This window comes from Gymnodraco acuticeps, unplaced genomic scaffold, assembly GCF_902827175.1.
Source record: "Gymnodraco acuticeps unplaced genomic scaffold, fGymAcu1.1, whole genome shotgun sequence".
In the NCBI taxonomy this organism is placed as follows: domain Eukaryota; kingdom Metazoa; phylum Chordata; class Actinopteri; order Perciformes; family Bathydraconidae; genus Gymnodraco; species Gymnodraco acuticeps.
This window is the reverse complement of record NW_022990238.1, coordinates 11,207,814-11,225,906: the sequence shown is the minus strand read 5'-3', so window position 1 is coordinate 11,225,906 and position 18,093 is coordinate 11,207,814. Positions and strand designations below refer to the sequence as shown.

Here is an 18,093-nt window from a genome sequence, read left to right as displayed (position 1 = left end):
TCAAAGAGCTGTTTGACGCTCAGCGTAACCTTGTCGCACTGCCACTCCAACATCCAATCACAGAGCTTGATGACTAATCACGGAGATTGTAAAGCAAGGCGGATGTTGTAGTCCGAAACGTTAGCTGGGGATTCTGGGTAGTGTAGTGTATTTGGAAACTCTGTAGTGTCTAAACTCCGAAAAAACTATTTGTTTCTCCGAATTGAAGGTTAAAAACACAAAAGCATTGTACACAATTTAAACCAATCAATATTGTGTAATTAACAAGGATAAACTGATGTTTTGTAGAGGATGAGTAATGCAGATATCACTGTGTAATCATTTGACAGTGAGGGGAGTACTTCCGGTTTTATTATGAAAACTTTGAGACCGGAAATACTGTTTTCACCCCGTGAGGGTTGACGCTAACTTTACATGGAAGCTGCCGCATATACACGTTCTCCTGGCGAGACCTCAAATCATCTTCGTAATATCTATCAAACTATAGATCCTACACATCCACTGGACGTAGATTATAAAAGTACAATATACACTTCTCGCTAGAAATCTAATCAAAAAGCATTTTAACGGCCAAACTATTGCACAATTTAGGATTTTCCAGAGAGGGTTATTTGTTAATAAAATAATCTCCAGAGCGTTTGCAATCAACGTGAGCATGTTGTTTCTTACACGACCACTAGAGGTGCTACACTTTAAAACATGACTGGGTCGTAATATGCTGCTGAACAATCGACCTATATGGTCGTTTTTTGTAGGAGGACAGGCTGTTTTTTTGCTATAACCTTGACCCAACTGTGATACTCTCTCTACAAAAAGGAAAAAAAATGGTTATTACGAATAAGATAATCCCCATGAGCACGTAGACGAACATTCATATCACAACTATAATGTTTTGAAACTCCAGTTGCATGAGTCTATGGGTAGTAGCCTACTGCTGCTCCAATCACTGACCACCACAATTTGAAATGCTCCCCGGACAGCCCATTCATTTAATGTTAATTATGTTTCTGTCTCTGTCAAACTTGCTTTCAGATGCATTCACATGACACACCATTTGCTCTTTTCTCACCACCAGGTTGGGCGCAGAGCCTTAGGGTGAAAACAGTCAGTTTAGTTTAGTTTCTATGATCATCTCTCCTGCTAGCTTTTGGTGCTACATAAAGCTGTTATCTGATTGGTTGCGAGTCAAAAGGTCAGCGCTTAACATGGACAAAGTTTAAATAATTAGAAAATGTCCGGCGTCAATTTCGAGCTATGCGCAGTTCTGTAGCGCTTCCACAAAGTCGGGCGACAACGCTCTGTTCCTAAAAACACAATGCCAGCGCAGACCCGTTTTCGACGTGAATGCAGCTTTTGAGTAATTCCAGAGCATAGTATGAACAGTGGCCACACTGGCAAATTACAATGCATTTTGCTGTAATAAATGGTTAATAGGTCAACCCTGACGGAATTTGTATCTTTACAAGATTAAAATTGCAAAATCCCCTCGAAGGTAGAATAACTTCTCAAGATGAAGATTCAATTAAATTAAACTCTTCGTGAAAATAATCTTACAGATATAATGTATTTATCTTAAATGTGTCCGTTGCTCTGTCAGCATGAATGGCTTCTCGGCTGTCACACACTGAGGCCGGTTAATCTGTCAGTCAGAAGCACGGTCTTGCAGTTCACAGTAATGGAATTATCTCCAGTCACTTTCTGAAGGTTAATTGGTAGGGAAATCTTTCAGCATGACGAGGCAATTGATTGAGATAAGAGTCTGATTTTGTCAGTGTTTCATCAATCGCTTCATCAACCCTCTGAACATAAGATATTAATAAAGATGATACATATAAAAAAGGCATTGAAACCCAGCAATCCTGTTAAATCTGCCTGAATAGTTTTCTATAACTTCCTGTCACGCTCTGGCGTCACAGTGGCTCCCACTTTAGTGCGACATGTCATGAGTCAGCTTGCTGTCAGATGATTTGGCTCCGAGGCCAAATAAGGGGGCCAAGTTGATGGTCAGTTGATGGCCTGGAAAATTGCATTTAAGCCTTCAGGTGTTATTCCAAGTTGTATCTTATTCTCAAACGTACAGAATTAAATTAAACTCTACTTTCCTCCTGTCCCTATGATAAATGCTTCCTATAGCCCAGCTGCCCTTTTCTCCTGATCAGTATGCATGCTGTGGGGCTGAACTGCTATGGTGGTGTTATAGAATATGGTACAGAGCAAAGATCACAATGCTCATTTTGAAGAAAGAACTGTGAAAGGCTGAGCAGGATGTGTTTTTTTGGCTTTTTTGTTATTGTGCCATCTCCTTTATTCTCTGCCCTAATTCTCTTCAGGGTTTCACTGATGCATCTGTCTCTATCAGTGCGGTGTGATTCTAAAACCACTCTCCATGGCTTATCATCTTGACATAAGAGGTGTCACCAAAAGTAGAGCTTTTAGGTTGTAATGAGATGTTTTGCTCTCTCTAAGCTTGAATCATACTAGGTCATGAGCCTGCTGAAGGACTCTTGATACACTGAAGAACAATAGAGTGAGATATTGGGAATTTACAAGAGATGGCATGCAGGGAAGTAAGTCATTTAAAGTTTTACAAAGTATGACACCTGCGTGGAATACCAAGTAGTAACTGCCGTGTGCAACTTTCCAATAGACTGTTTTCAAATTCAGGATGTCTGGGCATATCTCTCACAACGTCACCTTTGCACTCAGGGCCTTAATTACCCTTCAAGGATCTGTCATTTAACTTTAAGCAGTTATTGAGAGTAACACCTCAGCAATACCTGCTGTGTCCTGTTAATATTTAGCAGGGACCAGTACTAATAGGTAGCAGGAAGATGTTATTTGTCCCTAATACTTATAATAACATATTATGCTCACTTTTCAGGTTTATATATGTTATGTTATGCTTCTATTGTGACATGTCTCCATGCTTTAAGGTTAAAAAAAGCTCTGTATTTTTCGCATACTGCCTGTGCTGCAGCACCTCTTTTCACCCTCTGTCTGAAACCAGAGCCCAGTCTGCTCTGATTGGCTAGCTGGCCGGCTCTGTTGTGATTGGTCAACCACTTAGACTATCACATACAATGTGTTGAAGCGCTAGCCAATAGAAGCACAAGTGTTACATAGTGATGTCATTATGGTCCAGACGTGAACAAAGGATTCCAATGGAAGCAGATCAGGAAGGGGGGGGGGGGGGGGGGGGGGGTGTGGGAGAAAACTCCCTCTGGAGGGAACACAGGGATGTCAGCCTTTGCAGACCATTTACATGCACAAAAACCTAACATTCAACTTAAACATACTTCTTTAACCAGCCAAAATGCACCATATTAGTAGATGTAATACTACTGTCGAAACAGGTTGACCAATTTACTATTTGACTGCACAGGAACACATTTACATACACATAGATACATTTAAAAAAAACAGGCATGTCAATTATCAATTATTTGAAAGAGGCTGCAGTGAAATGTTCTAGTTGCATGTACACAAACAAAGGAAAATAATAGTTTTAGGGGACAGGGAGACTATAGAGACATAAACGAAAATAAAATAAAGTAAAATAAGTCAATCCACGAATTTCCCTCATTGTTTACAAAGAGAAATTAATCCTGTACAGTGGCGGGGACATTTCAAGTATCAACCCGATTAATCTTGAATACTTCTTATGCTGGATGTGTAAATAAGCAACTGATTATATTGGTTTGTTTTCGCTGCCCCAAGGTGACCAAAATTAATTTGTTGCTGCTTTCAATTTGAGTGTAATCCTGTGAAATGTTCCCATTTATGGTAAGGAATCAGGCAAAAGCTGGAAATAACACGTACAAATATCTGTGTTTTTCAAATCTTTTGCGAATCACCTACATTATGTAAGTCCAAATACAGTACCTTATCACCACATGTATTACTTTATTCCAGCCTCGGTGTCATATCAAGATAAATACTTGGATGAAAGCTTCTTCATGAGGAAGCAACTCCTATTGCCATGCAGGAATAATTGTCTGGAAAACAAATGAGTGCAGTGCATTAAGATGGCATACAATACTCCTCACACAGAAGTTAGGTTAAATTAAAACTCCATTTGCTGAGCTCCTGCCTACTGAAAAAGACACATCAAGTATGAGTGGCTGTAAAAAGTGCTGAACTTTTTGCAAACGGTACTCAATGAAGATCATCAATTATTTCCCAGAGTAATTAATTTATTAGTTTAATATCCTCTGATATAACCCAAGCATGTGTGCCCTATTTCTCCTTCTGAACAAAGCAATGCAGTACCTCAATGAGCTCAATGTTTTCCTTCCCCAAGAGAAGCAGTTCCATTTAAAACCAATTCATTCACCACTTCTGTCTTTAAATCTTTACTTTGTTTCCATTCTTCTAAGCAAGGAGTGCATGCACTTTCAATGACATCAAATAAAGGGCAGTCATTGGTATGGATGAAGAGCTTCCCCTGAGATTCCGACACCTTCACCATCACAAAGAACGAGATAGAAAGCACGGGCAGAAAGGGATTCAAACTGCAAAAACAGTTCCTCTGATATCATGCTACTGTAGAACTTTGGAGACAGAACAGAAACATGCCCATTTAGTATGCATGGTGAAATTGTTTGGACGGACACGCAGACAAACAGAAGGGCACCGAGAGGCAGAGATAACCAGGGAGGGGGATGTGTGGGGAGGTGCTGTCTAGTTGGTTTGCAATGGATATACAACTGTTTGTGCGGTGGGAGACGCAGTATTGTGTTTCTTGATGTGCCGTTCTAGAAATTCTGTCAAAGTTCGTCTTGAAGCACCGGCCCTTGTAACGGAGCTGTATTTAAGAGGCTTTCTTTGAGAGAGAGGACACACTCCTTTGCTTCAGGTGTAAAGACTATAACACGAAAAGGCACAGCAGCTGATAGATTCCATTTAAAGTGTAATTCAACCTAGCACAAAATATAGTTTGTCACTAGCACAAACCTACTTTGACCTTCTGCTTTAAGGCCATGAAGATTCAGACTTTTGTGTGATTTTTAACTGGAAGACTCTTCAAGTCTTGTTCTTCTCCCTCAAATTAATTTGCTTCACTGTACATGCTGCAAGATTGAAATATAGACTTCTGGTTCTCCAAATGTACATCAGCCTCTGTGATGTTTTCTAGCCTTTTTCCATAATAAAAAAGAGAGAACCAATGATTTATTGAGTAGAAGTGAAGTATGAGCAGGCCCCGAGCAACCGCGACAGAAAGGTACAAGGCAGTGTTTGAATCATTCTTCAAGAGCTGGGTTTCAATAGGTTATCCACAGAAGAGGGAAAAGAAAAGCCTTCATTACCCACCGCATGAAGCCTAAATGGAAAAGAGAGTGTGGAATGGCTGCCTGTGTCTGATAGGGGAATATACTCAGCTCTGATGCCTTGGGTGTTCTGGCCTGCTGCACTCAGGGCTAACACTGGACCATACAGATTGCTGCCATTATGGAAAGTGGGTCTGTGGTGGCAAATAGAAGATCTGCTAAGGCAACATACCCTGCTGCAGTGGTTCCCAAACGGTGTGCCGCGGCACACTGGTGTGCCGTGACGGCCCGTCCACACAGCGGCGTGCGTTGACGCTTGCCGGCGGGCGTGTCTGACACTCGACCAACAACCAATCACATGAATCTCCCGCCCCTGACACACAAGCAGCGGTTTGATTGGCTAGAGCTTGTACTGGCATATGATTCGATTGGCTGACGCTTCTGCCGAGGCGTCAAAAGTTGAACATTGCTCAACTTTTGCAGCGAGCCACGCCAGCAACGCTCCGCGTCGCTTCCCACGATGCAGTTCGGCTAAAAGTGACGTCACCCCATTCAAAGTGAATGGGCAGAAGCGTTGGAAGCTTCAACGCACGCCGCTGTGTGGACGGGCCGTGAGGCAAGTCCGGTCGGGTGTGCCGTGGGATTTTGTGACAACCATACGTTATTATTGCAATATACAACTACACAAAAATAATATTTTTTTAATTTACTATATCAGTACTTTGTAGGTTTATATGTACGTAATCTGCGCGACTTGCGCGTCCACATCTCCATGTGCAGTGCTGCATAAACATGGCTGAGTCAGCGATAACTTTCGAGGGGTGGAGGTATGCCCATTATTTTGAGTTCGTCCAAAGAATAGACAGGAATGTGACGGTGAGGTGCAAACTGTGTCCAGGCCAGAAGCTGTTATCCACTGCTGTAAACACCACGTCAAACCTCAACAAACACCTGCAAAGAACACATGCTAAGGTGAAGCTACCGCACACGCTATTTGTTGTTTGTTTATATCACGTAGTCTGTTCTTCTTCTCTGTCTTCCGGTTGTTGCCTGTTTTGAATGACAAATACACACTACCGCCGCCTGCTGGTAAGGAAAGTTATTGCCACTCACGCGCAGTTCGTACGTGCTCGGCGAGTAAAGTAACGAGTAAAGTAACGAGTAAAGTAACGAGTTACTTTATGTAGATAGCAACGAAGTAGTGTAATATATTACTTTTTTTTTAAAAGTAATATGTAATATATTACATTTTTTTAGTAACGACTCCATCTCTGGAGTTGGCGTTCTCTACTCTGATTTACATGAAGAACAACAGGAGGTCACGGCTCTCTGTTGAACAGGACTTGCGAGTGGCCCTCTCCTCAGTGCCACCAAGGATTAAAAAAATCTGCGCGCCCCAACAGGCACATGTATCTCACTAATTTGTAAGTCGGCAAAATATTTACAATAGCACATGTTTCAATGCTGATTGCTGAAATGTTACATTTATAATTTGTAGTTCAGGACCATGGACAATGCAGCTTCCTTGAGTTTCCTTTGCCTCATTTTTTATGTTGTGACCTGTCTGGTTTAAATGAGTGTGTTGCTGCTTTGATGAAGCCTAATTTGATAAAGTTTCAAATTAATTTCTGAAATATTTCGTTAATAAATATTTCATGAGTAATATAGTTGTCTTTGTCACATTTTATTTGGCATTAGTAAATAATTATGCACATTTACAGATATTTGACATGATATGAGTGATAACACGTGTTATAAAGGCTATTTTGCACAATAGGTGTGCCTTGAGATTTTTACTTGTCCTTTGTTGTGCCTTGGGCACAAAAAGTTTGGGAACCACTGCCCTGCTGGATGCCTCAGGCTCATCTGAAGATCTGCATACACAATAAGATGTGATTTGCAAAGCAGGAAAACTGTATTTTAAAGTAGCTTCTGCTTTGTTTACAAGTCACCACCGCAGGCGTTTTTTTTTTTTGTTGCCATATGCTTTGAATGTACTGGGACAAGAGAGGAAGATACAGTGTTTGAATTCAAAATCCACATGCAAAATCTACAGTTCCTCCTTTTTATTGTAAGCACTCTTGCGTGTATTTGTGTTTGCCCTAACACAGAGTGCTAGTCCGGCTCTAATGTATGCATGGCTTTCAGTGTTGGGGCGATGAATCAGTTGGAGGCTCACTAGAGTGAGTCACTGTGGACAAACAAAACACAGCCAAAGCATTGTAAATGAGACGTGGCTTCTCAGTTTTAACTTAAACTCCCATTTGGCCGCTGAAAGGGTTTTTCACACCAGTGCCACGCTGTGAGCGGGTGGAGATCAGGTCAGATGAGCTCAGTCTCTTCCGTTCGGTATTTGCAATAAAAGGTCAGAGACTGGGGAATAATAACGAGGCACCGTTTTTCTTTAAGAGCTCCTTTGCCTTGCACACAGATATTCTGCTGAATTTGTTCATATTCATTTCATGGAACATTTGATTTGGAACCTCTTTCCTCCCAGGGGCTTCCAGAGTGTTCTTTTCTTCAATGCTCTCCTGCCGCTGCTCTTTTGTCGTTGTGAAGGTGGTTTTGTAATAGCAGCCTTTAGCATTCTGTTGCAGTGTCCACCACAGCATTTATTTATCCTCTTTATCTGCTCTTGACTTCACTGACAGGTGCTTTTGGCTTGGTCATCTCAGCCCGATTGCAGATCATTTCATAACATTGAGTGAACAGAGGAGATTTGCAATTAAAAAAGGTTTTCTTTTCAGCAAAATGGCACTTCATTTGTGTTATGCTTGCTTTTATGTGCATTTGAATAAAACTTGCGGTGAACTGTTGTTGGACATCACTAATATTAATTTACATGGTCTGCCTAATTGTTCCATTGTGTTACCTGCTAAAATATCGGAGGTAATTCAATACAAACAGCAACCTTTTAGCTATAGATTCACACATATAGGAATTTGTTATTTGGTGGAACAGTGGCTCCGTCTAGCCTTCCCAGGCTAAAGCTGTCTGTCTGCTCGCAGACTTTCCCATTGGTTGGGTTTTATTTATAAATCTCTGCTTGGGTTGGTTCCCTCCTACATTTGCACATATATGTGTCAAAGAGAAAGTCTATATGGCCTGCGCTCCCAAGATTTTATTCAGATGCTGGTTCCTATACAGTGAGAACAAAACTGGGTAAAACAGCTTTTAGATATGCTGCCCCCACAGCTTGGAACAATGTAGAAGGAGCTGAAACTCTCAGATGTAATCACTATGGGGGAATTCAGGTCCATCTTAAAGGACAGAGAACAAGACGCCATTGGTAGATGTGAGTGCTCGTATATCCTAAAATCGTTTTAAATGTTGCCAGTTTTGAATGATTTTTAATAGTTTGTTTTACTTGGCATATTGACTGGCTAATGTGCCATTTTATTTGTGTTTTACAGCTGTATTTGTCTGCATGTTATGTCTGTGTTTTATCTGTTGTAACTTCGTACATGTTGCCCCTCTTGGCCAGGTCACTCTTGGAAAAGAGATTGTAATCTCAATGAGTCTTTTACCTGGTTAAATAAAGGATATATATAAAACAAGGATTAAAAAAAAAGGAAATATTATCAATAACGTTTCAGTGCAAAGACTTGTGTCCCCAGCTTGATGTATGAGAAAAACCACAACACTTGTATGATTGTAATTTGATAAACTTAACTCAGAAAAAGGTCAGATGACAGCGGGGAATGGCCTTTGGGTCCATGATGGCAGGTGGGGTTTTCCATCTTGAAGAAAATGTACTCTGCCATAAACTGTCACATTTATTCTATTCTAACATTATCCCTGCTGTGAAAGGCATGTACGCTAACACACTAAAGCACCTTCTTGCCCTTTGTGTCCCCCCACAAGGCTACTCATGTTGACCTGGGTCTGAGGCCGAACTGGCTTTCAAAAACACAAGATTAGACTACTACACATATCAATATCTCTGGGTTAATGTGCTCATTTTCAAACACATTTTCAAATGTCTTTCATCAGTTAATTATGAGTGGTACACACTTATCCTAAATAGTTTTGGGTTTGCCCAGAAGTATCTGTGTAACTACCTGAACAATATGTTTTCTTTTTATCTGCTTCAGAAAGGTCAACCTGCGTCGGTGTATAAATTCCCCTTGCAATTTGTCAAATGGATTATTAATCCATTTGACAAATTGCTCCAAAACTCACACTATTACTGTTGATTGCAGCCTTTTAAGTATTACTGCATACTTGAGCAGCAAGCAGAATGACATATTTTGGAAAAATAAATTCTGCAATAAAACTGCAATAATGACTGATAAGTGATGTAATATAATATGTTTGGGCACTGAATACATCTACATTTAAATAAGTATAACCTCTACACTTTGTTAAAGGTGAACACATGTAATAAACAGTAGTACAACAGCCAGTTTGGTATGACAAGATGCGTATTGTGGCTAATGTTTGCATATGATGACGTTCGATAGATATTCCTGTGCAGCTGATATGAATGATTAATGCTTGTGATATTGTTAAAATACAGTAGGATTTACTACCATTCAAATGTATATCACCGAGTGGATTTCCTGGTATTATCTTATCGTATGAAACTGCATAAAACGCAAAACCAGATGAAGTATTCACAAAAGCAAAGTGTTCTAAGGATTTCTTATACTGTGTTTTGTTTTTCAGAAACAAATTTAAAAAGAAAATATCATTGCGGGATTTCTTTTTTTATCTGGCCTCTGCAGATAAGAAGAGCAAGAGCATTTTTATAACCGTGGCTTTTCTCCATTTGCAAAAAATGTATTTAGGAAGATCCAGTAATCACACCTTATGCTCAAGTTCTCTTTTTTCTCTTGGAGAATCAGTGCTCAAAAGGATTTTAATTTATGCATGATGGTTTTCGGAGAAAAACCCTAAATGCATTGATTCGAGTTTCCTTTTGTGCGGTCTTGTATAATTGATTTAATTTCAGCTTCTAAACATTGGCCTTCCTCAGTTGCGTCTGACAGTCCTCAGGTTAATGGTGTGAAACCAGGGACCCTGCTTCCCTCGACCTGTCAAGTGGTAATTGGCCAACAGTTTCCTTAAATTGCATTCTGCCACAGGGACTGCAAACACCTCTTAAATTATGTACAAAATAATTGGTAGGACATGAACAACAAGGGCATCCAGTAAACATGAGTCCTATGCTTTGACTGCAACATTTCATTTATAACATATGCTGTAGAAGTGCATTTAATATCTTGATAAAATGTAATTAATATCAACTACGTGTTCTTGTCTTTTGCAGGTTATTCCTCCATGCACATGAAAGAGACACAGAAGAGAAGACAGTGGCAGAAACGATAAGATGAGACCATTTAATGATGGTAACCTCTAGGGAGAAAAGCACAAGCCAACCCGAGGCAGTAGAATCTCTTTTAAGCACCACCACAAGTTTCCTGCAGGCAAACCTCTATGAAAGGAATTCAGTGTAAGGAAGGTTTCTCCTGTTTTTCTGATTGGCACATGGGGGCAATACCATCCATCAATGAGGAGAAAACATCTCAAAGGAATGTTTCTGGCCCGGCGAACAGCTAAACATACAGCTGATATTCCAACAGGATCTTCTCAGCTGCACTGAAACCACCACAGTATCACCCTCATCTAATTTGTTGGTCCCTGCACAACACTCTCAGAGAAGCACCAATGGCCTGCGGCTCAGGCGTGGTGATGAGTGCCTTTTTTTGGTCTGTAGCCATTGTATATATGACTCATATTGGCAGAGTCAGTGGAGACTGCTGGCTGATTGAGGGTGAAAAGGGCTTTGTTTGGCTTGCGATTTGTAGCCAAAACCAACCACCTTATGAGGCCATCCCACAGCATATCAACAGCACCATTGTTGACCTTCGTCTGAATGAAAACAAAATCAAAAGTATCCAATACTCTGCCCTTAGTCGCTTTGCCAACTTGACCTACCTGAACATGACGAAGAATGACATCTCCTACATAGAGGATGGGGCCTTTTCTGCTCAGTTTAACTTACAAGTCCTTCAAATGGGCTTCAACAAGTTGCGGAACCTGACAGAGGGGATCCTCAGGGGCTTAGGAAAGCTGCAGTACCTCTACCTCCAGGCAAACCTGATTGAGACTGTGACATCCAATGCCTTTTTGGAATGCCTCAACATTGAGAATATTGACCTCTCTATGAACAGAATCCAGCAGTTAGACGGGTCTACGTTTACCACTTTGAATAAACTGACCACCTGCGAGCTGTACACCAACCCATTCAACTGCTCCTGTGAATTACTTGGTTTTGTCAAATGGCTCTCAGTTTTCCCTAACAGGACAAATGAGCGGATGGTCTGCGACTCCCCACCTGGCGTCTCTGGTTATAGTTTATTGAGCCAGAATCCAAACAAACCAGCATATCGAAATGCGCTTCACATGCTCACCACTGTGTGTACTGACGACTATTCGACACCTTTCTTTGCCGTGCCCACTGAATCCACGACACCCCCACCGGACTCGACACTCTGTGGGCTGGAAGATTGCCCCTCAGGCACAGAACCAGAAGACATTACCATCAGTACAACCTACACTGACGTGGAAGTCATCCCTGTGATGAAACAGAAGCAAGTATCGAATACAGGTGCCACCATCACAGTTCAGATTCCTCACCCCTACAAGAAGATGTACATTCTGGTTCTGTACAACAACAGCTTTTTCACAGATATTCAAACCCTGAAAGATATAAAGGAGGACATTGACCTTAAAAACCTAAAACCCCACACTAACTACACGTACTGTGTCGCTTCAATACGCAATTCTCTCAGACACAACCACACCTGTCTGACAATCACTACAGGCCCTTGGAATGGAAAGGACAGAGCTGTAAACAATGCGACTGCTACTCATTACATCATGACGATTTTGGGCTGCCTCTTTAGCATGGTCATTTTTCTGGGTGTGGTCTACTTTTGCTTGCGAAAAAAGCGTCAGCAAGATGAAAAGCACAAAAAAGCGTGCAGCCTGAAGAAAAATATAATAGAGCTCAAATATGGGCAAGAGCTGGAGGGTGCGACTATATCTCGAATGTCGCAGAAGCAGTTGTTGGCCGGGGAGAACATGGCACGTATGCCATACTTACCATCTGCTGCTGAAATGGAGCAGTATAAGTTTCAAGAGATGAGTGATACTCATAAAATGATGAAGGGAAATTACATGGAGGTACGGAGCATGGACCACCACGAACGCAGGGAATGTGACATGGGAATGCCAGGGAATAGCCAGGGGTCGGTGGCAGAGATTTGCACCATTGCAAAAGAGGTGGATAAAGTAAATCAGATTATTAACAACTGTATAGATGCTCTCAAGTCAGAATCCACCTCTTTTCAAGGGAAGTCTGGAGCAGTGTCCAACGCAGAGCCCCAGCTTGTGATGTTATCAGAACACCCACAGAATAAAGCTGGCCTTCTGTCCCCAGCGTACACAGACAGCTATCACCACTCCCTGCAGAGGCATCGGACTTCTGATGTCTCGCCAAAGAGGCCCAGCACCGCCACAGGAGGGCCCTCGCGCAGCCCAAGGCCTTATCGCTCTGAATCCAAGTACATAGAGAAAAGTTCCCCAACAGGAAAGAACCTGCTCACTGTAACCCCTGCTGCCGCCATCCTGAGGGCTGAGGCAGAGAAGATGCGTCAGTACAGTGACCACCGCCACTCTTACCCCGACGCTCAGATAGAGGAGCTCGATGGTCCTGGCGGCCACAAGACCTCAATGTTGGAGCCCCTGACTCACTCCCGCAGCAGAGACTTATCATATTCCCAGCTGTCATCTCAGTATCACAATCTAAGCTACTCCTCCAGTCCCGAGTACTACTGCAAACCTTCACACAGCATCTGGGAAAAATTCAAATTCAACCGGAAACGGAACAAAGACGAGGAGTACATGGCGGCGGGCCATGCACTGCGTAAGAAAGTCCAGTTTGCAAAGGATGAGGACCTGCATGATATTTTAGACTACTGGAAAGGTGTTTCATCCCAACAGAAATCATAACCTCTTTTGGTGTTTTTAAATATGGACCACACATTGCAGAAATGACACAAGAACCTCGTCTGACAATTGAATCAATGGATACTTCCATATTATAAATGAACTACTCACTCAAGTGTACCACAATCTATTTTGACGGTGTTGAAGATGGGATAAAGAGTCTTTAAATTTGTCATATTATGTAAAGCATTCAGCGGAAACACTTTTATCTATTAAAGAGAAAATATATTGCAAATTATTAATATATATGTTACAATGGATTATAGGTTTTTGGGTATCGCATGGCCAAGTCCTGTGACAGTGGATTTCCTGTTGTGTAATATGAAACTAATATATGAAGATATGTCTACTGAAATCTCAATATTTCTGAGGACCTATCTGGACCCTTCATAAAGAGAAAGTTTGTTTCTTCCCTCCCTGCATATATTTAATTCTACAAATCTATGTACAGATATATATATTTGAAATGTTTGCTGTGTAAATGGATAAGTATTAGTGGATGAATCAGGTTTATGAAATGGTGCGCTGTTCATTCAGAATAACTTGTTGCTGAAGAACAGCCACTTAAAACCTGTCAGAACATTTGTCATTTTAACCATCACCGCCTGTTTTTTCTACTCTTTTCCTTTTTAAAAAGATTTTACATGCATTTAATAGATACAGATAATTCAGTTTGATTGTCCCCTTTCTCACATAACGCAGTGTTCATTGCATGGAATCTCCTAGACTTCATGCTAGCAGGATGCAGTATATTCCATGCTGTAATGAAAGTTTCAATCATCACTTTCATGAACCATCATTTGTATCTGTAGTACCAAAGTAGAAAAAGCTGAAATGTTTACAATATTTCTGCACGGTCTGGGAATTTTAACATACAGCAGTAGTTGCATTTATTATTATTTTTGTACAAGTAGTATCAGTTACAAAGTGAAAACATTGGGAAACAATACTATTCACTTACAGGATATGGTATTGAAAGCCTACTCTTAATCTCTAACATGTTAAAGGGAATGCAGCTGTACTTTATCCCCTGTTGTTTAGATAGAGACAACTGTTCTTCCCTGCAGGACAGTCCGATGTATGAATGTAATACATATTCTGATCTCTTTATGGCAGCTTTTAAGTATGGAAGTATTTATTTCAAGCTATTAACGACTGTGTTTTTTCCTTTGCTTTAATATTACTTCCAGTGTATTATATTGCATAATGTCTGATCCGATAAAATGCAGGAAAGTAGATTGATGTTCGGATGGGCCTTATTGCTTGCCGAGGGGTTTCATTTTCATTTCCAACTGCTAGGCTGTTCAATCTTTCTGTTATGTTTATATGTATTCATGTGGAACCTACTTGCAGCAGGTCACCCTTGAAAAAGAGATCAATGGGATTCACCTGCATAAATAAAGGTTTGAAATGAAATGAAATTAATATTATCAAAGTTACATACCAGACGAATATCAACGTGCTAGAGTAAACATTTGAGAATGTGAAACTGAATCCTCTGACTTACTGGCTGTGAATTTGTATATCATGACATCTTTTGAGTAAATATTAACGCTTTTTTCTTTATAAGATGCTTATTTAACTTATTCCAACAGGCTCATGATGATTCATTGCATATTCACGGATGAGCATTTGTATTTCAAGTACAGTCAATGCTAGGTTTTAAAATAAAGAAGGAAGAGCTCTTCAAGGTTAATTAGGTCATTTTCACATCATTCATAGGAACCTCAAAATACATTTTAAATACACATAAATATCCATAACTGAGAAGCAGTAAAGGCATACTCTTTGAACTGTGTGTTGAGGTGAGTTTGCAAACTGATAGCAGAGCTTTTAATTGGTATTTCTCCATTAACTCATAGACATTGAGTATGTAAATATAATTGTAGGCATTATTTAGCCCAATTGTATTTTCTCTGTGTTATTATGCCGCTTCCATTCCATGCAAGTGTGTCATAACGCTGATATTATTCATCGATGTGAAGTAAAGTATTCATGAGCCCGATGTGGATGTGTTATGTAAGCACCTTATAAAGTGTTAACTTGGTTGTCTGACTTAATATTTCAACCGCCTTAATATTTTTGGGATATGTGTACAAGTGTATATTTCCTTTTGTTTCTTTCAGTGTTGCTACTGTTGACAAGTCTCCATTTGTTGTTATTTTTATAAAAGCATTTCAGTATCTTCTGAGAGCTGTCAGGTTTCTAGTTCATTTAGCTATTTAGCAACATGTTTTTTATACTGCATATTGTAGCACTTCTGTGTCTAATAAGAGTGTTGATAAAACCTTTAGAAAGATCAACAGGTGTTGTTCAAGTGCATCAAAACAAACAAGAGCACAAAAATGTGTTTATTTTATTTTATTTCTTAATACTATGTTATCTGCTTTCAGACAAAGTACTGTGAAATAAAGTTAAGGGTGCACATACAGTATACATCAGCATCTTTATTATGACTTCTGGCCAGAATCACTTTCCCTTATAGGCCATTGACTAATGGATTAGGCTTCGTCACTTCAGGCTCTGTTGCGACCGTGGGAGGCAATGTGTTGCCATTATGCCTTGGACAATTTATTTGGCTTTGAGACATGAACGCCTCGCTCTCTGATTATATTTCTTCACTCTGCTATTTAGGGGCTGGGTCAATTTGTTTAAAAAATGCACGATATATCGACCAAAAGGACTTTTTCATTTACCCGAGTATGAACCCCTTAGATTAGTTGTTTAAAAATGACATCTAATTCTTAAAAATACAGATTTAAGAACTTAGTGAACTACCTTGGATAGCAAAGCACATATTGCCTTCTGCCATTACGGTCACCAGGGCAGAGGTAAACAATTATTAGTCAGTCTGCTGTGGAAGAACCATGTAATGGATACAATGTTCGTAAATTACCTCAAACCTCATCCGGCATTTCTGTACTGCATGCCTTGTGTTCTGTAAATAGGCATTAATATACATTTTAGCCCTATGTATATATTGCCAAATACCTATTAAGTGATGTTTTCCTTTTTTACAGAATTTGTCTTAACATACAAAGAGGTAAGGAAAGGGATCTTCATGATCACTAAAATACAGATTTTGAAAGAAAGACTGAATTTAGTAAAATGTTCATATTAGTGTTCTCTACAAATGTTTAGTTTTTTTGTTGTTCTAACGGAGCATGTATGAAACTTAATACATAAACACAATGTTGACCAATGGTCATTACCAAGCTGTTCCGCTGCGGCAGCACCAGACAAAACAGACAGAAATACAGGCTAATGACAACAGCTGTGCTCTGTGATCAGCTATATTCTCACCTAAAATGAGTGATGGCAGAGGAAGGTAGAGACGACATAAAGGCAGCCACAAAGCATCTGTTACCGTATCCATGGACCTTGGCATCTGAACAGAGGGGGCATACATTTTATTCACAATGGGTATGGCGAGCGTGTGCATTTACTCAGACATACTGTAGGCCTACATTATTGATGTATCGAGTTCAGGACACTTTTTTTTTAAATAGATTTGTGTTCATGTCCATCCCACGTCACATTTTAACAGGATTAAGCTAATAATGACATTTAGTCTAAAAGAAAAACTGGATTAAGAACTGATTCTTGACCAACGTTGTTTAGATATGTATTTTTCGTTTTTTGGTGACTTTTCTAGTGTTAAACCTTTGACAGTATTTTTCAGGTATTGAAAACATAAAGAGAAAATGTAATTGAGGGAATTATCCCTAAAAGTCAAAGTGGATATTTTCGCAATTTAATACCCATCATATAGTGCGAAAGAGAGCAAAAAAGCTCTATCCACTCAAAGGAGTTTCAATGGAACATGACACAATGCCTACATGTTGCATTTTCTTAAAAGCATGGTTCATGGCTTCTATGACAGAAGGTATAATGTTTCTCATGAAAGCATTTTTTGAATGTCCTCACTCCCACCTTTCGACTAAAAGGAAACATTCATGCTCATTGACAGAGTCAAAGCCACAATGTTGAAGATGATATTCTTTTGCTCACCCTATTTCTGCTTTCTGGAAGCATAATGAGCGGGGGTTGTTGATTAGTAAAGGCAAGTTAACAAGTCACATGTCCAGTGCATTTGAAATCACAGGAGCAGGTCAAGGCTGTGTTTTTATGTAGTTCGAAGGTTCACCTTTCTCATTTAGTTCAGTTAAATGTTCTGTCCTCAAAGCACAGCCAATTGTCATTCCTCTTATACATATACAATACCCTGAAAGGTTCCTGAAACTAAAAGGAGTCTATGCTTTCTTTAAAAGAATGCAATGAAATTCAACAACAAAGCAATAACTATATTGCTTTACTTTGCTTGACTCACCTCAGCCGTCGATAATGTTTACTGTGCTGCCATCCAATTGCAATTTGCTTGTTTGGCTTGCCTGGAGGGAAATGAAGGGGTGAGACTGTGGAAGTCGTGGTCTTTGATTTGTTGTTGTTCCTCACATCAGTGAACCGCAGAGGTTAGCATGAAGGCAGAAATTACACACAGACTCAAACCAACACCCCCCTCAAGAAGCAGAGCTGCATCGACCTCTGGGAGTGGAAAAGTTTCATAGCTGCACCTACAGTAACATAAACTGTTCGATCTTGATTGTTATTCAAAGTTATATAATCAAAATATAAACTATTGTTAATGATGATGAAGTAGCTTGGGCAAAAAGCAGAAATGATATTCACTGTGATGGATTTTCTTATCTCAATCAAGTTTCTTTTAAATTTAAGTTTATTTAAATCAATGGATAATTGGTAGATTTAAAAGACACAGGCTGTGTAATGTGCGTTTACTGTCCGCCACGTT

The 18,093-nt window shown here is 40.0% G+C and overlaps 1 protein-coding gene across 1 annotated transcript in view; it reads left to right on the top strand.

Annotated features, from left to right (window-relative positions):
* The window catches only part of elfn1a (extracellular leucine-rich repeat and fibronectin type III domain containing 1a), an 83,469-nt gene extending 67,998 nt beyond the window's left edge, over positions 1-15,471 (top strand). The window contains exon 3 of the mRNA XM_034219479.1: positions 10,540-15,471. Coding sequence (XP_034075370.1) covers positions 10,938-13,286 — 2,349 coding nt within the window. The 5' untranslated portion in view covers positions 10,540-10,937 and the 3' untranslated portion in view covers positions 13,287-15,471. The remainder of the gene's footprint in view (positions 1-10,539) is intronic.
* The last annotated feature ends 2,622 nt before the right edge of the window (positions 15,472-18,093 follow it).